A 21,647-nucleotide genomic window follows, 5' to 3' on the forward strand; every position below is an offset into this window, starting at 1 on the left:
GGGACTTAAGTGTTTAGGATGTGGGCTTTTAGAGGACAGGAGTTGTGGATTTCTCATTCAATGGTTGCACATGCTTTGGTGGCCCCTGTGCCTGGCCCTGATTATGTAGGAGTTCCTTTCTTTTAACTTTCTCTTTCTTTAGATGTTTATAGTTTGCCTCATTCCAGAATGGAAAATATGGATATATTAACTTGTTAATAATTGAAAAGAACAGTGTTGGTGCATGCTGGGATAAAATTACAAAGGTTATTAACTTCCGCGTCTCCTATGTCTTTTTATCTCAGTCTATTTATTTTATGTCTTTTCTACTTTTTGTTTAATTCCTACTTACATTTTTGAGTCAGTCATTTTTGAATCTGGCCCAAGGCTCTATGTAGGTATTTCTCTTATAAAACTCAATTAATTCTGACCACTTCATCATTTCACAGATGTTTGAGGGCCTCTGAAGTACAAAGTTCTGATCTAGATGTTGGCACTTCATTAGCATACGAGTTACTTTCTAGAGATGCTATTTCCAGATCACTAATTCGTTCTCTCCCTTTTTAATTACCTGTGTAGGTCCTCTCTGGGTGTGCCATCATTGTCCGAGGGCAGCCCCGGGGCGGTCCGCCTCCAGAGAGGCAGATCAACCTCAGCAACATTCGAGCTGGAAATCTCGCCCGTCGGGCAGCTGCTACGCAACCAGATGGGAAAGATACCCCAGATGAGGTAGGTGATTCTCCAGGGCTTTTTATGGCTGTGGGGACCTGATTGATAGCCTGCTCTCCTCTTTTTGATGCACTTATTTTTTTTTTTTTTTTTCTTTCTGTTCATGGTGAGTACTTTGTCATGATGACTGGATCTCTCTGGTAGCTTACATCTGCCATTATACATACACTGCATGTCTGAGTTTCTTTTCAGTTTTCTTTGATAAAGAAGGAAGAGATACTTCATTCAGAACTCAAGGTTATAGTCCACCATGGCGAGGAAGTCAAGGCAGGAGGAACTTTAAAGCATCTGACCACATCAAAATAACCAGGAGGCAGAATGTGAGGATGGACGCTTGCATTCAGGTCACTCCCTGCCCCTGTACACCATAGGATCTTGGCCCAGGCAATGGTGCCTTCTACAGTGGGGCAATCTTCCCATCTCAGATAATCAAATCAAGACAGCCCCTCACAGACATGCCCAGAAGCTTAGTTCCCAGTTGACTCTCCATCTCATGATTGGCTACTCTCAAGAGTCAGCTCTTGAAATAATCGTTATACAGTAGTTAATTGCAATCACAGTCTCAAGGCTATCCCTAGTCCTTTTGGGTAGGCTTCACTCACTCCTGGGAAATAGCTTTGAAGTCACATCAATGTGACATTTTCATAAACGATAGCCTTCTGTCAGTGGTAGTACTAGCCTTTTGTTACTGTATCCCCAAAGCTATCTGAATTTATGAAACTCAAGTTTTATGGAAATAAGAGGTGGGGTTGTTTTTTTTGTTGTTCTTTTGGTGCAGTGCTGGGACTTGAATGCAGGCTCTCACACATGCCAGGCCAGCACTCTGCTACTGATCAGCCTAGTTCTCTCCTCTCCACTCCCCACCCTGTCTTTGTTGGTGAGAAGTTCTCATGTAGCCCAAGCTTCAGACTTACGTAGCAGGGGATGGGATGACTTTCAATTTCTGATCCTCCTGCGTCTGCCTCCTGAGTTTTAGAACTACAGGAATGTTGCTGTCAGGCCTGGTTTGTATGGTATTGTGGTTTAACCCAGGGTATCATGTGTGGTAGACAAACACTCCACAACCCAGCTCTAAACATGCATTTTTATTACCATTTTTATTAAATGTATTTGTGTGTGCCTGTGTGTGTGCGTGTGTGCATGCATTATGCATTGGTTCATGTGTGAAGTTAAGAGGCCAGTGTGGGAGTCAGTTCTCTCCTACCGTGTGGACTCATGAGTCAGGCTTAGTGGCAAGCGCCTCTAGCAGCTAAGCCATCTCCTCAGCTCTAAACAGTTTAGCTGCATCCGTTTCTGGGCAGCTTGTAGCTTCTCCTTGTGTTATGCTGTGAGAGGCCACACTCCTGAGCCTCTCTCCTCACCTCCTACACCCCAGCTTTTAATAGCCGTTGTGCGGCTTGCACCATTTGAGTTTTGACTGTCTGTGTCCATCCCAGTTGGTGTGGTTTAGGCTTCTTGGTCTCTACACTTGGAAATTGTTGGTGCTTGATTCTTTTAGCTGTGCTTTGCTGGTCAGAAACAGGATTTCTGGACCCCTAATTATTAGTTCTCTGCCCCAACTTGGTATCTTTGGGGAGATTAGTAATTGGCTGGTCTCTGCTTTTCCCTTTCAAGGAAATGATGAAGAAAAAGCAAGAGCTTACCAGCTTTTATTTAAGGAAAGCATTTAGTTCTTTTCATCTTTAATAGTATTTTTTTTAAATAAGGCAATAGTGAAACAGCATTATAGATAATGAAGATGGAGAAAAATCACCCACAATTATTCTATCAGCAGTAGTTGGTTAGATTCTAGAGATAATGACTAAATACATTAAAATCAGTTCTTTCTCATTGGTCCTCCATCACTAAGTACAAGTGTTGAGACTAATGTAGTGTCTATATCTACCTCTGGATTGCTCAATGAGGATTAAATAAGGAAACATGAAGTGCTTAGCGCTTTACAAAGTACTTAATACATGTTTGGTAATCACCACTCTGTTAGTTCAAGTACTGAAGATTAAACCTGTTTCAGCATTCTTCAAACATTGAGTGCGCATCAAATGGCCAAACCACCGTTTGAAGCATTTCTCTTCCTTGATTGCTTCTGAGGTAATGAGCTGCCTCTTTCAGAGGTCATCAGGCTCTTCCCCACAGAAGGGAGAGGCAGTATGGCCTCTAAGAAGGTTGTGTTTTCATTTCCTTGTCTGCGGATGGATATCTGGGGCTGTCAGAGAAGCACAAGGCTGCTCTGAGCTGTTGTCGCTGTGTCCTGTGTAACAGGAGGAGACTGAGCAGACTTGTGTGGCAGGAATGATAGTATGTGAGGTGCCTGGCACGCCTCCTTGGACATGAGTCTAGCGCTTCATCTTCTCAAGTTCTCCATCTATGAGATGGAGTCGGTCTCTCCCAGACCCCCAGCTGCTCTTTCACTGTGCTGGGGACATCCAGACAATATGCTGACTTCTCCTTTCCCCTCACAAGTCCTCCAGAGGTCTCAGATCCCTATTTTCCCTCTGGACAGGGGCTTGCTCAGAACTCCCTGTGTAGATACGGTTGGCCTTACTGCCTCTGCTGAAGTACTAGGATTGAGGCGGGTGCCATCACCCTCTAGAGTTTTTGAGCTAGATTTACATACTCTTGCTCACTGTTATTCTCAGAGACTTTAGTGCTTCTTCTTACAAACTAAACTGCAGGCCTCAACCTAGACCACGACCTGTGGAAAGACGACTGTGATTTCCAGTCTCTTCCTAATTCAAGAAATAAACTTATTTTACTACTTTATTATCTTTGAGGATTTCATATATGAATACTCTCCTTTAAACTTTTTGTTTTCACCCTTCCCAACTCCTCAAATTCATGGTCTCTTATTCTTTATACACACACACACACACACACACACACACACACACACACACACACACACACGCCCCACTTAAGTATAACCACTGAGTTGATTTAGTGTTGCTCCTCTATGTATATGTATGTGTTTAGGGAGGACTGTTCAGTATTGGATCATCAATCACAGGGCTTGAAGCACCTGTGGTCATGGGGCCCAGTGGTGATAAAGCACTCAGTCTTTCTCACACATTCTCCTCTGCCTTGGCTGCTCTCTCATTTCGCTTTCCCCATCAGGAGTGCTGCCCCACCAGTGTGACCTGGTGACCATCCACTGGACACAGCCCCTAACATTTCCTTTTCTGCTCCTTCTTTGTGCTGCTAGAGCACCCACAGCATTTTATTTCAGAGTTGTTTATTTTCTCTCCTGGATTGTGAACTCTTCCAAAGGGACCTCTTCTCTTCTCCTCTCTGTGTCCTTGTGTCTGGTCAGCACTGACTCAGAACAGGTACACAGTGAATGTACACTTGAATAAATGAGAGAAGAAGCTGAGTGGCTCTCTTTGGGTTGGTGAATTGCTCACTGAGGCACCAGCTTCCCAGGCTTCCCCTTGAGAACGTTGTCTATCTCTTTTCTTTAAGGAAGAAGAGTCTAGAAGATTCAAGAAGAATCAAGAATGTCATTATTCATTTGGTTTCCTTTGTGTCATGGCTCCAAATATCATTCATATGATTATTCTTTTCCTTCCCTCCTGGTATCTTCTTTCAGCCCTAGTCAGCTTTCTCATAAGTCCTGTGGAAATGAAAGCAGGGCCCTTGTATGTCCCCAGCCGTCACTGCCCTGTGCCAGGCTAATCCCCAGCGTTGCCTAGCTACTGCGGGCAGCCTAGATATTGCATTGGCTGACACTGTGCTGGTTATATATTTATTTCCCACGGAGTAATTGAGCCTGCTGTGTGTGAAGTTCTGTGCTGGTTTCAGGAGACATTCAGAAATGAATGTCCTAGTCCTACCTTGGCTGTGGCTTTAGGGTTGAATTGGTAGAGAGCGGGTATCCAGGTGCTAGAGTGGGATAGTGAGAAGAGAGGGAGGAAGTCCTGAGCTCGGGCCATGTACCGAAGTCTCTAGCTGCCTACTAACATTGTTCTGGGTTGGATCTCGTCTCAGTAGTTTTAGGAGTCTGACCTAAAGAAGACTAGAATTAAAAAATTCTATTTTATGATTTTAGACATCATGACTCTATTCGGGTCTAAGCAGTGAAAGCAGGCTGTCCCCTGTCTGCTCTTGGGCACCCTGAAGAGAAGATGTTGTTCAAATCTCAACTACGTAAGGGCACTGTTTCTTACATGGAAGGACTCTGGAATGCCCTAGGACTGTTCTTCCTAGACTGTTGTGACGTTTGACCAAGGCTTGTCTCCAGCAGCTGTACTGGGACAGACCATCTCCCTGGCTACGCTGCGTGGATGGACACTTGCCTTACTTTCCCTTGTAAAGAGTGACAGACTCTAGCCTGTGTAGTTCTTGAGTTGTCTCTTCTCCTTGTTGTTGCTAGTAGCTTATTTGGTAACAAATTGCCCAGTTTTGAATAGAACAAAACTTGTAGAAGGCCTGATTTTGGAAAACAAGATTGCAGTCGCTTGTGTTTTCCCCTATAGGATCAGGTGTATTTCATTTCAGGGTCTCCAGTGTGATTTTCTTTTGCCTGAGCAGCTAGTGACAGATCAGCTGTAAAACGAGGGTAAGAGTGCATGCTCTTTGAGCAAGCCTTAAAAGCTTTTGGAGAGCTTCTTCGTGGTGGATAGAAACTGGAGGATTTCTCACAGGGGCTAGAGATAGATTTCCTTGTGAACTGACCCTTCATGAGTTTGTTACCTGTGGTAAGCGTGCTTCCTTCCCTGTGGAGCACTTGCTGAGCTCTTGGGTATTAAGAAGGTACCGCATTACCGGGGTTTGAGTATTAATGTGCTGCTTATAGCGTGTTGGGAACACAGCTGTAGTTCTGTACATTTTCAGGAAGTTTTTACCACTGTAGTTGTCAAAATACAAGAGGCTCAATTCTGTTGGTTCAGATCTGTTTTCTGTTTATGATTGGAATCATATATCAGCCTCCACTTTGGGGAGTGGTGTTTTCTCATTTTTAGGAAGTGAGGTGATGGTAAGAATTCTTTCTCTGCCCCCTTTCTTTCTCTCCCTTTCCACCTCCTAACAACTTTCCCCCTTTCCTCACGTGTTCCCAGCCAGCACCCCTCCTTCTCCCTCCTCTCACCCCCCCTCCCTCCCCCTTCTCTGTCCCTCTCTTTCCCTGCCCCTACTCCCTTCTCGATAACCCCTCCCATGCCCATAAATAAACTCTATTTTAAACTTAAAAAAAAAAGAGTGAGAGTCTCTTTGCTTGTTGGTGCTTTAAGGAGAGAAGAGCAGATAGATGCATTGGAGGTTGGTTTGGGTTTCTTACCTGATCCAGGTTCTTCTGAGAGCTGCTCACCATTGGGATTAAATAACAGCACTTTTCATGACTTGCATGTTACTTTGGCTTCTAGCTTCTAGGAAGTTATATGGATTTTTCAAATTTTTACTAAGTTTATTGAATGACCTCATGAAATAGGCTTCCTGGATAGAAAAGGTTATTGGAGCTGCCCTTTTTCTGGCCATTAACTGACAGACTGCATTTTATTATGTGTGTCTTGAAGGGATGACAACAGGCAGTGCATGAAGATGGGAATCGTAGAGTGTCGCTCCCTTTTGATAAGTTCCCTTTTATACATTGACATTTAGTCTGTGGGATGCCGTTGTGCCCCTGGAGTCCATCCCTTCCGTTCCTGACCTAAGGAAAGTTGGGACTCTGAGCGAGGCCCTGGCTGTCAGATGAGGAGGAATACTTTCCTTTTCACTATACAGGCATGTATAGTTAAATGTCTAGACATTGTGACACAGTGTCATCTACAAAGTAAACACTTGAGAACCATGCCATCGGGAAAAGTCGCATATACGTGAGAACATTCTGAGTCTCAACTCAGTTTACTGTTGTATATTGGGCAGCATTTACAGCCACCATCAGCTGCACATGGACTATGGGTTGGACAGACCTGAGCCATCCTAGCTGTGCTGAGGTGGGCAAGACCATCCTTTTGTGCATTATCTTGTTCACGTGAAGGCTCTATTTCCTATTATGGGATGTGTGCCCCCAGCTTGTGTCTTTCCTGAGTGAGTGAGCAGGAAGAACCATCATGGCATTCATAAGGCGCTTCTTACCAGGAGCTGCCACTGCTGTCTGCCCAAGATTCTAGGATCTTTACATACTATTTTTTTTCTGAGTTTATTATTAATAGTATTTCTCTCTTGCTCTCTCTCTCTCTCTCTCTCTCTCTCTCTGTGTGTGTGTGTGTGTGTGTGTGTGTGTATGTGTGTGTGTGTGTGTGTTAGAGACCAGAGGACTGCTTTCAGGCATCTGTCCTCTCTTTGCACTATGGGGTTGGGGATTGTCCGTTGTCAGGCTTATACAGCAAGAGCTTTTACCTGCTGAGCCATTTCACTGGCCAAATTCCAGGTTTCAGACCAGAGTAGAAGTAGAAGAGGAAACATTTTAGGGACTGCTCTCTAAACTTTATTGCTGTTCTTGAAATGGTGGTGGAAATGACATAAATAAGGCTCCTGCCGGAGCAGAGATTCCCTCCCAAGTAGTGCCAGCACTAAAAGCTTGTCAGCGTGCCAGCTCTGCCTTGAACCGGCATTAGGGAAAGTAAGTGCTTATAAACTGGAGGGAGACAGGCAGATGCGGTAGTAGTTATTCATGATGTTCCGCTGGTAGGTGGTTCCTGGAGGGGCCTCCCATTTTAGGGACTGGAATGATCTATGGAAAATAATCAAGCACTGGAGGGCACATGCTAAGTGCTATAAAAACATTGGCAAAAATTGTACACGTCAGCCATAACCGAGCAAGAGTGTGAGGAGAGTGTTACTGCTGCTGTCTGGAAGTGCCGAGTCCTGGTTTAGTGCCTGTGCTAGTTAGTCCAACTGCTAGGCCCTTTTTAGGAGGACCTAAGTGTACAGTTGGTTGTGGTTTTTTTTTGTCTTTGGCCTATCTAGATCGAGGTAGGTATCTAAATATCGAAGACATGAAGTTCCTTTGATGCTGGCTTGGATCTGGAGAAGGCAGTTTTTCTGTAACACTTGTTCTGTTTTGTCTTTCAGCCCTGGGCATTTCCTGCTAGAGAGTTCCTTCGCAAGAAGCTGATTGGGAAGGAAGTCTGTTTCACGATAGAAAACAAGACTCCCCAAGGACGAGAGTATGGAATGATCTACCTTGGAAAAGGTGGGCAGCAAGAAGAGTGAACTTGTTTGTCTTGGAGCCTAAAGTTCATCCAAGATCAGTTTTTATGTGGCAGAAGGCCAGTATGTGCCTCCGTGGCCATAACTCTAGGCCAGTTGGTGTGGTTTGTATGGAAATTGTTGCTGGGCTCCTCTAGCAGCCCTGGTCCTTGTTTATCACTGGGCTTTCTTGGCTTGGTGTAGGGCCGGCAGCATTCTTCTTCCCATAGAGGCCACTCAACAGCTCCTTGTTCTGGGGTCAGAGTGTTAATTGAATTCCTGTAGATTTCCTGTGTTTTGTTCTGCATTCTTCTATCTCATGGCTTTTCTCCTCTTTTGGGGGACTCTTTAGCAAAAGATCTGTTTGGGGACAATTGTTATTTTTAAAATCTGTCTCATGGTTTGAAATAAAATAGAATGAAAACAGGTCTTGGAATTGGATAGATGAGGCTAGATGTCTGACTTTCTTATTCTCTATTCTTTTACCACTTGCCTCTGTAGGCCCTAGTTTCTTCATTTCTTTTTCTTTTTTTCAGAGCTGGGGACCAAACCCAGGGCCTTGCACTTGCTAGGCAAGCGCTCTACCACTGAGCTAAATCCCCAACCCCGTTTCTTCATTTCTAAGTGTTTGAATTTAACTTTGTGTGAGCACACTCTTGAATTTAACTTTGTGTGAGCACACTCATGTGTTTTTAGCTAGGTCAAATGATTCATAGGACACTAGAGTTTGTGATCTTTGGGTTGGATGTGGAGAGTGTAAAACTCGAGGATAATGAAAGACTTAATTTTCTAGACAAGAGCTAGGTATATATGGACAGTTTTGGAGCAGATTTTTCTCTTTATTAAGCTTTCTGTGCTTAATTAATTAGAAGTCTTTCTAATACCATAGCGACTTACGGTTATCTGTTTGAGTAGTCAGTGTTGACTCTAGGCTAGCATTAGAAAGTAAAGCTAATGACATCCCATTTAGACTGAGCAAGTTTTAGAAAAAAGTTAGAAAAGTGAATTGAGAATGACAACGTGGCCTCTTGCCCAGTTCCATTGCACTTATGGAGGGGGGTGGGGGGTAGAACTTGTGGTTAGCCTATAGCTTACTGTAGAAGGATGATAAGACTCTTGACTTATTGGGCTGGAACTTGCTATATAGATGAGGCTGACTTGGAACTTAGTGCCTCTGCCTTCTGAGTGCTGGGATTTCAGGTGTGTGACCAAGGCTTGCTCCTCTGACTTTTGAAGAGAAGATAGTTAATCTACCAGGTTCCGAATGATACTGAGCTGTGACTCTTTTATATTTGTAATTTGATAAGTATGTGAGATTGAGATCCTTGGCTTATAGACATGTTTACTTTTCTTCGCTTTCTATCACATTTTGTGATAGAACCTTTGAAGGTTCAGTCTAAGGGAATGTATTTTTCTCCTTTCATGAGAAATAGTCTATGTTTTCTTGAAGACAGCGGCTTTGGTTTGACAGTGTAAAGATCTGTACAGTCCATCGTAGCTGGGAAGATTGTGCAGCAGGACCATGAAGTGGCCAGCCACATTTCACCTCTGACCATGAAGGAGGGGGCATGAATGCTGGCACCCAGCTTTTTATGTAGACAGGGCCTCCACCTAATGGAGCCACCCGCATTCTGGGTTGGGTATTACTTCTCACGCCCCTGGAAACTCCTCAGAACCACACCTGGAGTTGTGGCTCCTGGGTGAATCCACGTCTGGTTAAGTTGCCAAAGAAGATTAACCATCACCTTTGAGAACTTACTTTCTAAAAGTTAGAGCATTTCAGCGTGCTCTGTAACAGGAAGTTGTTGACAGTGGGCCTGGGCTCCGTTCCTTTCTATCTTCTGAGGTTTTGTATCTCAGTACTCAGCTTTTCCTCACTGCTGCATCTCTGGCTTGACTTTCCACTCTAGAAGTCTTGTGTTTTGAGGAAACCATTGTAGTATTTACTAGCACTAGTGAGATCTGTGTTTGAATTCAATAGTAACCTCAGGGCAAAGGGCCAGGTGCTTAGCTGCAGAACATGAGAGTCCTTTGTATAAAAATTGTCCTCAACATTTATTGTAGAAAAAGGAAATGTCTTTGTTGTAACATTGGTCTTCTAATGGCGAGGCATTTAGAGGTATGTGCGTGTGTGTGTATATGTATGCACATGGGCTTGTTAGTGCGTGAGGAAGTAAGGATATGGTTAATGTACCAGGTAAAACTCTTCCTGAATGAAATTCTGTGCTGATGTTACCTGTCAACCAGACTGATCTGTTACAGTTTGTCTGGGAGCTTGCTGTCTGCCATGTTAAAGGTTTTTATGCAGTGATTATGGCGGAGATGTCTTCCTTTACTGTTATAGCTGACAAGGATTTAGAGACAGACCAAGACTAACACCTTCTCAGTAATATGGAAACGTAATTCATGTTTCAGGTGCTCAGGAGGAACCTTAATCAGGTTAGGTTTTATGCTTATCATCTTTTTCTTGCCTGTTCTGATGTCTGCTCTGTGAAAGAATCTAAGGCTAAGAGACACTGTCCTCTTAGTCTTAAGCTGGGTGGCTTGTCTTGGTGTCCCCTGGAGTCTAGAATATGATGTGGAGAGGAATTGGACCTTGTGGCATAGGTGTGATGGACGCACTGAAGGAGTTTATCTGCATCTTCCTAATTCCTGTCTTGGCGCTGTGTTGATGGTTTGCATTACTTCATTCTCACAAGAACCAGTGGGGCAAGTGCAAGCCCTGCTTTTGGGAGGAAAACAGGATTCTGAGAGAACTTTTCCAAGCCACCATGAAGCTGAGTTTGTGTTCAGTAATAGGGTCTCATCATTCTACAGAGCTACCTGCCATGTATGTCAGTCTCCTGTGGTTTCCAAGGTTGTTTTGGCCTAGGAATACTTTAGAAAATTAGAAACAAAGTCCTGGAAAGGAAGATTATTCCAAGACTAAATGTTTGGTAAGTTTTCTGAGAAGCTCAGTGCTGTACCTCTGCCAGTACCTTTCTCCACAGCATCCCTCTCCCGAGGAGTAAGCATGAAAATGGTCCATCCTCTGTGCTGTTGCTGGCAGAGGCAGGTTTGGCTTTTGTGGTTCATTTCCTTCCTCAGATACTAATGTGGTTAATTTTCTCCCTCAGATACTAATGGGGAAAACATTGCAGAGTCGCTAGTCGCAGAAGGCTTGGCCTCCCGGAGAGAAGGCATGAGAGCCAATAAGTAAGTATGCAGCACTCTCAGGACATTCTTTTTTGAGGCACCAAGAAGTTGGTAGCCACGATAAACTGTTTTGTTTCGTGTCATTTTTGTTCTCTCTTACAAAGTGCGTAACTGCGGATGCTTCAGTGTCTTCTGAGATCTTGCTGAGGGATTGTTTCGAGTCAGGAGGTCACTAACATTTCCTGATGGCATTTGGTTTGTGTATACCTCCAACACCAGGCCTGGAGGCTAGGCAGCTGTTTGTTTGTTTGCTTATGTTCTTGAATTATTGGATCTTAGACCGTAGATATGCCATTCCAGAGTATTCCCGATCCAGCCAACCCAAATATTTATCGAGCCTCAACTGTGTATCAGTCGATATTCTATTCAGAGAGTATAGCAGTGAATAGACTTAGGCTGGGCTAGCATTCTAATGGGAGACAGACAATGAAAAGATGTGACGTCGCATCAGTGTAAGGAACACTTCAGGGAAAAAGGAGGAAAGAAAGAAAGATTCTGCTTGGAATCTGCTTCACTGACAGGACTACGGTTGCTTGGATTTGAAGGTTGGTAAAACCTCTCTTTTCTGAGCCTGTGGTCTTGAATCTGCAGATACTTCATTAATAAAAACATATGTCTAGCCAACGGCAGTGTGAACTTATTAGAAGTTATATATGTAAGGCTTCTAGAATATAAATCATGTTCAAGTTCACTAGGGTTCTCAGTAGGGTGGATTGCAGCTGACTTTAATTAACACTTTAGTCTCTGAAAAGTGATATTCTCCATCAGTAATTTGGAGGCTATAAACATGCTGTTTAAACCATTAAGTCCTGGGTAAGTTATAAGTGCAGTAGCTGAAGAAAAAGCTTTGGATAAATATTTGCAGCGGTGCACACATGATGAGCGTGAGCCAAAGGCTCTGTCCTCTGAGGTTCTGGGGCCAGGTCACTCGCTGTGTACCTGTGGTCCTGTCTGATTGTTAAGAGACTTTTGCTGGACTCTGTAATTGTTGTTGTGTGTCTGTGGGAATTGGTTGAATTGAGACATTTGTTTTTAGGTGGTGTTTTTGGAAGCATGCCACAGTTCTAACTTAAGGACAATTACTGGCATGATTACTGTTGCAGTGTTTTGTTTTGTTTTTTTTGAATTCAGTTTGCAAGTGGAATAAAGAAAACCCCTGTAACCATTTTGTACTGCTGCCACCAGAACAAGTACCAATCCCTCTAGACCTAAAGCTGCCTCTTCTTAGTGTTTTCATTCGCTTCTACTTATGCCACCCCCACAGCCTCATTAATCCTAGTTAACTGTGACCTTGGATATCTGAATCCTTTAGTTATGTTTTGGGTGAAGAGGAGGAAGAAAGGACCAGAAGCTTTCAGCTTGGGAAATGTTAGGGCAGGCTTGCTTAGACAGAAATTCCTAGAGACCCCGAGAGGAAATTCCATGTGTATATGGCTGTGGATGGTCCTACATCTAGTTCAGATGGACAAGTGAGCGGTCGTTTCTGTACTGAGTCTTTCCCCCTTAAGAAGTTATTGTTTCTTTTATCTTTTCCGCTTGGGCGGTTCTACTAGTGGCTTCCTTCGGTGAAGGAAGAGGCCTTATTTTCAAACTGCCTGTTGTCTAGCTGGCCTTGTTGGAAGTCTAAGCAACTTTGAGCCAATATTATCTGACAGCACTGTGCCCTGCAGCTGCCCCCCAACCCCCTCTGTGGATGGAGAAGGCATTAAGGGTGGTTCTTAGTCACCTTCCCTGCTATACCCTGCTGAGCTGGGCCTGGCTTCTGGAATCTAGGATGCTTAAATGAATTTGCACCCCCTGGAGTGGCTCCCCTTGGAGCCCTTAACTTGTTCTATTCTACCCTCTGGCAGAAGGACTGTGTGTTCTGTTGGGCCTCTCATTAAATGTTCTTAGAATCTCATCTGTCCTTTGAAGGAACAAATTTGGAATTTGTAAATTGTACTTCTGATGATTTTTCTGGTTAAACAAATGCCTTGTTCTCTTTAGGGGAGAAGATACTGAAGAAACTAGTTGGCCAAGAGCTACATAGCTCTGTTTGAACCATTAACCACACTTTTTTTGCCTTTCATGTCCCAGCCCAGAGCAGAACCGGCTTTCAGAATGCGAGGAACAAGCAAAGGCATCGAAGAAAGGGATGTGGAGTGAGGGGAACGGGTCACACACCATCCGGGACCTCAAGTACACCATTGAGAACCCAAGGCACTTTGTGGACTCACACCACCAGAAGCCTGTCAATGGTGAGGATGGCAGTAAAAGGCAGACAGACTCAGGGTGATTTCTTTCTGTTTGCTTTCTTTGATTCTTGGGGTTTATAAGATCCAGCGAGTCTTTCTTTTGCTTATTTAGTATCCAAAGGGAATCCTTAAGGGTTAAAGAACATTTAGAGAAGGGGCTTTGAATTGGTTCACAATGCTTACTACAGCCATGTATTGCTGAGGCTAGCCCTGTACTGTTGCTCATGGTAAATTGTTAGTATTTTGCACATTGTGTAAATTCTGTTCTCTTAAGGCTACTTAGACTCACGCTGAAATTGGAGGGAGAAACATTTCACATACATGTAAACTTATGAACATGTTTATATGCTATGTATGTATTTGCTCCTTGGGGCCCTTATTGATTACTGATTTAGAACAACATAAGCAAGACCAATGAAGGTTATTAGTTATTTTGTGAGCATTCTAGATTTTGGAGAGTAGAGGTGCAGGAAGTCTCAGGAGGTCCAAAAGACAGAGAAGCAGGTTTGATCTGTGTTCTCCTGTACTCACTCAGGTGAGCCTTCCTGATCCGTCAGTTTTTCTAGTTTTTGAGGGAGGCTTCTCGGGTTTTGGGGAAGGAGATGGGTTAGGTGCAGGTAGGTTGGGCATGTATAATCCTGGACCAATTTTCTCTAATGATCAAAAATGTTTGTTCTATCATCATTCAGCTATCATTGAGCATGTTCGAGACGGCAGTGTGGTCCGGGCCCTGCTCCTTCCGGATCACTACCTTGTTACCGTCATGCTGTCAGGGATTAAGGTTAGACCACACACTGGGCTACACAGTGGGTTTGGGGTTTGTGGGAGTGTTTGTTGATGGGTAGATTTCTGTATCTGGGGAATTTGGATATACTTTTCTTCCTTCTAGGAGCCGTTGGCGAGACTATTTCATACTTACTTTGGTTTGAACTTTATAGAGAGACAGTTTTACTAGGTTTAAAGTAATCAAGGTCTGTTTGCTGTGGGGCACTGTTGGAGATATGAAGCTAGGAATAAGGAGAAGGATTTGTGAGTGACTCTGAAGCTTCGTAGATATGAATTTATTTTACGCACACTATCCATGTGTGTTTAAAAATCAGGATTGAGAGCAAGGAACTGCCAGATTGTTTCTCTGTAAAGGGACAGTTTTAAAGGAGGTAAAATGATCAGCATGGTGTATTTCATTTGTCTTTAATGAAAAACTTAATTGCCCTGGTGTTTTAAAGATGGTCAAAGAGCAGTGTTTCGGACTCTGAGTTTAGACTGTGGTCCTCCCGCCCCTGGGAGCCTGATGTGGGCGGGGTCACTGGCTCTCCCCTTAAGCTTCATTCCTCACTGATCTTACTTTCCTTTAGTGCCCAACCTTTCGTCGAGAAACAGATGGTAGTGAAACACCAGAGCCCTTCGCTGCAGAAGCCAAGTTTTTCACGGAGTCTCGACTGCTTCAGAGAGATGTTCAGATCATTCTGGAGAGCTGCCATAATCAGAACATTCTGGGCACCATCCTTCATCCAGTGAGTGTGCAGTGTGTGCAGTGTGGCCTGGGTCAGTGGGTCTGCTGTGCATTTATCAGTTTGCACTGCTTCTCTCTTCAGCAGGGTTTCACATCTTGGCAGGGTAGTTTGTATTGTATTACCCACCGACTCGAGAGCTTTCACATCTTGGCAGGTTTGTGTGTATTGTATTACCCACCGACTCGAGAGCTTTTGGTGCAGCAGGTACCGTCTGTCATGGAGTCATGCACAGATCGGTGCATCGGGATTTTAGGACGTTCATCTCAAGTGTTCCTGGCCTCACAGAGGGAAACGCTTGAGTCCGGACGTTGCCATTGCCAGTTGAGGGCTGGGAATAGCACTGGGAGCTTCATGTGCAGGTCTAGAAGTCAGCTATCCTGAGTACTGACACATCAATCAGGAGGAGACTGACACATGGAAGAATTCCCATATTCTGATCTTTAATAGTTCCTTCCGAACTCTGTTTTGAGTGGAAACTATGGCTTTGGGTTTTTATTTTTAATTTTTTATGTTGTTATAGTTGTGACTGTTGGGAATTTGAGCCTGTTGTGCGCTCTCATAGATGTGATGTTCTTGCACAAGTAATGACCTTGCTTTGTGAGAACCAAGTGGATTTCCACCATTGTAATGGAGATGTAACACACAGTTAATCTACTGTTACTTTCCCAGCTAGATGACTCCCAAAATGGCAGCTGTGGTAGGCAGGGAGGCTTGGTTTGCAGGGTGCCAAGGTCATGTCTGTTTCTTCTGGAGTGCCGACTCTCTGGCCATGCCTGCCAGAAGGTTCTGTGTCAGAGAAGAATATGAACTGTTATCCACCAGGCAGAATGCGGCTTGTGCAGTCTGCTCTTCAGCTTTCTGCTGATGGAAAGGGGAGGAAGTGCTGCTTCTCAGAGGGAGAAAAGAATAAGGTATAATCTCTTCTAAAGATTAACACCCTCCTCTGCCACAAAAGAACTACTGAAATGTCACTTCCGTGCGGTCAGTGCCTCTGACATTTGCTCTGCTCCTGTTAGGTAGAGTTTCTCTGCTGGGTGTTGTTGGGACATGAGGGCAGGCTGCTGAGAGGAGCCTCAGTAGCATCCCGAGTCTAAGGTGTGATTTCTCAGAGAAACTACTATTGCCATTTTAGAAAAACTGAAGTACCAGCTAGACGGTGGCTGCATTTGCAATGTCAGAAACAGAAAACTGATTTCTTGGTGCAACAGTGTATGATTTGTGTCTGTCTTCTCTTGTGCCTCGTCTCTTAGAATGGTAACATCACTGAACTCCTCCTGAAGGAAGGTTTTGCCCGCTGTGTGGACTGGTCAATTGCAGTTTACACCCGGGGTGCAGAAAAGCTGAGGGCAGCTGAGAGGTAAGTCCTGCCAGGGCACCTTGCTAAGTGTTTCAGGGAAAGAAGCCGGCCATCGTCTCACCCTTCCTGTTCTATTCAGTAAGGGAATTGGGAAATCCCGAGAGAAGGGGTAGCATGGTTGTCCTGTGGAGTGACTCACATATTTCAGTTTAGGTCCACACTAGTTTAATGCCTGGGAGTCAGGGCTGAGTGTATGCATGTGAGTGTGCCCATGCCGCTGTGTGTGGAAGGCACAGAACAGTTTGGGTTGAGTCGGTTCCTTCTTTCCACCACATGGGGAGTGAGCTCAGGCCCTCACGCTCGGTGGCAAGCATTTTTACCTGCTGAACCTTCTTGCCAGCCCGTATAACATTTTTTCTTGCTTGACTTACTTTTTAAATGGTTTTTAGTCATTTTTCTCCAAGTTTCCATCTCAAGTGTTATAGGTTTAGGTATTTAAAATGATGAAATGAATTGCTTATCAACTGCTCCAAACAGGTAAGCTTAGAACTGTGATGGCGAGGTAAAGCCTGTGGTTCCTAAACTAGGTCCAGGACATATAGGCAATTGCCCTAATGTATTTGAAAGTGTGGTTTAATTGTAAGTGCTGATACATTCCCGAGATGATGGAAACCTCCCAGAAGACATGAATGGACATTTTAAAGGTTGGTAGCTTGTTCGGATATCAAGGTCAAGTATAGCTAGGTGTTTTGAGCTCACATTTGGTGGGGCAGATGGGAGAAAACAAAGCAGGGTCCAAGAGTAATCAAAGGGGACATCGCCACGCAAGTCAGAGTTTCCCACTCCAGGACAGTGGCGAGCAGAAGTGGAATTTAGTTGTGACAGTGGACCATCCTTTAGCTCCCTGGCGTGGAACCTTAGCTCAGAATCTTAACATTACAGTGGTTGTGTTAATTTGTTTTTTGCTACTCATGTGTACAGGTGAGAAAAAAAAAGAATGATTCTTATACTTTTTAGGCATTTTCTGAGGACTCTTATTTACAAACTCCTGTCCCTATAAGTGTACATTTGTAAGTTTCCCTGGAAACATATTTTAATCTGAGACACTGGATAGGATATATCTGACAAGTGTATATTGTTTGATGAAAAGGAGAGGGATTGCTTAATTTTTCAAAAGTTGTATATTGTGCCATAATTAAATTGGAAAGATATAATAGTCTTGTAGATGAAGCACTACAAATACTTATTATTCTGCGATGCTCAATTTCTTTCTTTCTTGCTTTGGTTCAGAAACTTCTATTTTCTACTCATTACTGTTCTACGTTATTTTGGTTGATAAATTTTCTTGACATTTTTTTTAAGTTCCAGCTTGTTTTTGAAGAAAGTGAGTACAATTAGAATAATATCTATGCTTTCTAACAGCTGTAGGAGATTATAGATTGTTTTTTAAAGAGAGTTACTGCAAAACAGGCTTAGACCAGAGAATGCAAATCATACCTTAATGTTTATCTGCCGTCCTTCGTTGCATATCTGAGCTCCATGCGTTGTGGGTACAATTACGTGCTTTCTGTGGGAATTCTTACCGTATGTTACAGCTCCTTCATCCTTCATCTTTTCTGTTTTCGTGCTGCCTAGGACAGTTGCAGTGCTGCTCTCAGAAAGCTTCGCTCTCCTGCTGTACATGTACCCACTTAGTCATGAACACATTAAGACAGCATCGCTCCCCCCACTGTACATGTATCCACTTAGTCGTGAACACATTAAGACAGCTGGTCATTGAGTTTTTTTTTTTTCAATTTTTTTAATCGTTATACATATTCAATCTCCCACTCTTGGTCTGACTCAGAAAATAATCTACTTTGCTTAGTATTTTGAAATGAATTCCTGACCACATGTTTTTTGAACTTTTATTAATGAAAGTCTGCAGATTTTGTCTTATTTTTCCAAGTATACTTTAGATACCCTATGTTGATATTTTGTGAATTGAATCTGATAGCTGATAACAATTCAAATGGCAATCAGGAGGCAGGCCTGTGATTCTTTTTTTTTTTTTTTTTTTCCTTTTTTCTTTTTTTTCAGAGCTGGGGACCGAACCCAGGGCCTTGCGCTTGCTAGGCAAGTGCTCTACCACTGAGCTAAATCCCCAACCCCAAGCCTGAGATTCTTATAGGATGTTTTCATGTGTATCTTCTTCTCTAAAGAAGTAATTGCTCTGTGTTCTAGCGCTCACTCAGAAGATACTCAATAAGCCAGAGTTAGTCACTAGAGTGGACTTGGTCCTCTCTAAGCTCTGACAGTTGCATACCAGGATCTTAGTTGGCCATTCAGAAGTTTACTGTGTACGTACATCTTGTGTACTTTGTAGGTTTTTTGTTTTGTTTGTTTTAATTTTTTTGAGACAGAATTTTTCTATGTAGCCTAGGCCATCCTGGAACCAGACCCTAGACCAGACTGGCCTTGAGCTCAGAGATCCACGTGCATCTGCCTCCTAAGTGTTGGGATTAAAGGCGTGTGCCACTGGCCTTCTTTTATTTCTCTTTTCTGTATACTTTACATTTATAGTCAGGCTTTGTTCTGCATTGCTCTGGATCGTTCCACAGGCTGGGGTAGTAGGATTTCCTGCTTTACCTGCTCTCACACCGGTTCTGGACTCACCCCAGTGGCCTGGTCAGTGATGATCTCGCATCCTTGTTTTTTGTTGCCAGGTTTGCCAAGGAGCGTAGGCTGAGAATATGGAGAGACTATGTGCCTCCTACTGCTAATTTGGACCAAAAGGACAAGCAGTTTGTTGCCAAGGTGAGTCATTCTCAGCATGTTGATATGCAGAGTGGACATTGCCAGACCAGTGATGATAGAAGGATCTCAGCAATTAGAAATGCTGTAGCTCTTGACTGTTTCAACAGAAGTCCTGTGTGTGCGTGTGTGCGTGTGCGCGTGTGCGCGTGTGCGTGTGTGTGTATGTGCGTGTGCTCAAATTTCTCATGGAAAATTAACACAAGTTCATTATAAGTTCTTGGATTAATGTTCTGGGCATTGCTAGATCAAAACAGCTCTCATACCGGAGATATTTGCAACTGGCACTAGGGATTCCCTGTCTTCAGCATTCTTTTCGTTTTCTCTGGAATTCTGTGGCTTCAGTGTGTTCTCTGCCTTGAGGTCTTTACTGGTTGATGTGTTGGGGAGATTGGTTGTTTCCTGGGGAGCTAGAGCTGCTGAGTGGATTAAGTGGTTACATCACTAGTACTCAGCAAAGGCTTTTCTTTATTAAGGTTTCAGAGGGCTCCATGTGTTCCTAAATCGTATGAAGTTTTCAGTGTGATTTTGCTTTTGCTAAGAGGCACTGAAGATTTTGTCTATTTAGCAAAATGTGGTTAAAGAACCATATTTGTGGGTGGACATTGGGTGTCTCCATCAGTGAGTCATGAATTGAGGTTGGAAAGTCACTAGGTGGCACTGTCAGCTTGAGAAATCCCCAAACTATCTTATGAATGTAAAATTTTTATAAAGACTCTGAGGCATTGGCTGATTGATTTTCTTGTCTCTCCTTCCTCCGTCTCCCCCCTTCTTTTTTCCCCCGCCCCCTCTGTCTCTCCCTCTCTCCATGTTGAAAGTAGTAATAGGTTTCAGAGCTCAACTGGCCTCTCCCCTCCTTAGCAGGTATCTAAGTAGCAGTTAGGGGATTGCAGTCACTCTCTTTAGTGGGCATGGACAGCATTGTCCACGGGAACGGAGTTGCCAGTGCATCCTCCATATCTTGAGGTAGAACACAATGGGTGTTTGCTTCCTTTTTCTGAGGAATGTGCTGTTGTGCACTTGGACGAGGGCTGCTTTGCTTGAAGCTCATTTAGTCTTGCAGACATGTCCTGTAAGTACCTACGCCAGGGGTGACCACCACCCAGCAGGGAAATAGATCTTCAGTTTGCTGACATTCCTGAGAGGCTGCAGTGCCAGTGATGTAGGTGAGACTTGGAAATGTTCCCCTGGCTTGCTCTGTTTTTAGCAGATCCTACTGATTAGGGAACTGATGGGTTGCTAGTGAAGAAACACTTTGAAAGAAGTAAATGACTGGGCTTTGCATCCTCCTGCCTGCTTGCCTGCCTGCCCGTCTGCCCGTCCACCTGCCTGTCTGTCTGTCTGGTCTGTCTCTGTGATAAGGTCTCACTGTGTTTTTCATGTTAGCTTCCAATTAGCAGCCATCATCATGCCTCTGCCTCACCATACTGGGATTATCAGGCACATGTGTATTTTGAATATGACTATCTTGTCAACTTGAAAAGGGAGGAATGGCTATTGTAACATTTCTTCACTTTTTAAATCCAGGATACCTTGTGCTCTGGGTTTTGTTTTGGTTTTTTTAAACACAATAAAATAAGTCTCTTACTACAGTTGTTTTATTTATTACATTGTTGAAGTGAGGTTTATGAAGGATAATGATTTCTCTAGAATGTTGATATAAATGTAGATCATTTTTGAAAAAAGAATTATTTATTTTCTGTGAGTGCACTGTAGTTGTCTTAAGTCTGACAGACCAGAAGAGGGCATCGGATCCCATTCCAGATGTTTGTAAGCCACCATGTGGTTGCTGGGAATTGAATTCAGGACCTCTGGAAGTCAGTGCTTTTAACTTCTGAGCCAGCACCAAATTTAGGTCGTTTAATGGAAACCCACTTAGAAAAATATTTGTGGATGGAAAAAGATTTTATGTTTTATTGAATTTAAAAAATTTTTTGAGTATCATTTTGTGTGTAAAACAGTAGTAACGCCCAGAGGAGGTAAGCAGAACACTCATTCTTCCTTGAAGTGTTGTGATGAGCTTTGCTTCTACATTAGACTGTACACACCGCCATCTCAGCGTTGGCTAACCATGGCCCCTGGTTCACCTATGGCACTACCCTCAGTAATGCATGGCTTGTAGGTTTTGTAAAGAAAAAGACTGTTGTATGGCATATGAAAATGGCGTGAAATGAAGTTTTACTGTCATGAGTAAATGAGGGCCAGCCACATGTACTTGTTTAAGCATTTTCTGAGGCTCTTTTTCCTTCTTTGAGGCTAGGGTTTCAGTATGGAGTTCTAGTTTAACTTTGCACTTGCTATGAAAACCAGACCTCCTTCAAACAAACATCCACCTGCCTGTACCTTCCAAATCCTCAAATGAAAGACACGTGCTGCCTTTGTGTTCCTCGTGTCTTCTGTGGGTTATTTTGGTCCACTATTTTTCATATTAGAGGCTCCTCAGGTATTTGATGGACTTTGGTTGTCTCTCATTTAAGAATAAGGTTTTAAAATACTAAGTTATAAGCATTGAAACTGTGTGTGGATTTTGGGCATATGTCTCTAAGTCTAGCAGCTGTTTCAGAGATTTGAAGCCAATCCTAGTTTTCAGCTCCTTGGTTGTTACTTAAGATGCCTGATTTGGTAGTTCCGGAGTCTTTCTGGACAGCTTGGGATAGGGAGTGGGGGTTCTGCACTCTATATCAGATTGCCTGCTCAGTTTCCTCACTTCTGGCACAGGATTTGGTTTTATGAGCCCGTGGAGAAGGATAGCCATCCATTTACATACTGGCTTTCAGGATCTTA

At 43.5% G+C, this 21,647-nt stretch overlaps 1 protein-coding gene across 2 annotated transcripts in view; it reads left to right on the forward strand.

The window, feature by feature from the left end:
• Snd1 (staphylococcal nuclease and tudor domain containing 1) overlaps window positions 1–21,647 on the forward strand; it is a 399,238-nt gene that overhangs the window by 30,589 nt on the left and 347,002 nt on the right. For both annotated transcript variants that reach the window (NM_022694.2, XM_039108324.2), the window contains exons 2-9: window positions 559–708; window positions 7,714–7,834; window positions 10,947–11,025; window positions 13,102–13,262; window positions 13,949–14,040; window positions 14,615–14,773; window positions 16,024–16,130; window positions 18,776–18,866. In NM_022694.2, coding sequence (NP_073185.2) covers window positions 559–708; window positions 7,714–7,834; window positions 10,947–11,025; window positions 13,102–13,262; window positions 13,949–14,040; window positions 14,615–14,773; window positions 16,024–16,130; window positions 18,776–18,866 — 960 coding nt within the window. The remainder of the gene's footprint in view (window positions 1–558; window positions 709–7,713; window positions 7,835–10,946; window positions 11,026–13,101; window positions 13,263–13,948; window positions 14,041–14,614; window positions 14,774–16,023; window positions 16,131–18,775; window positions 18,867–21,647) is intronic.

Source organism: Rattus norvegicus, chromosome 4 (assembly GCF_036323735.1).
Source record: "Rattus norvegicus strain BN/NHsdMcwi chromosome 4, GRCr8, whole genome shotgun sequence".
Taxonomy (NCBI): Eukaryota; Metazoa; Chordata; class Mammalia; order Rodentia; family Muridae; genus Rattus; species Rattus norvegicus.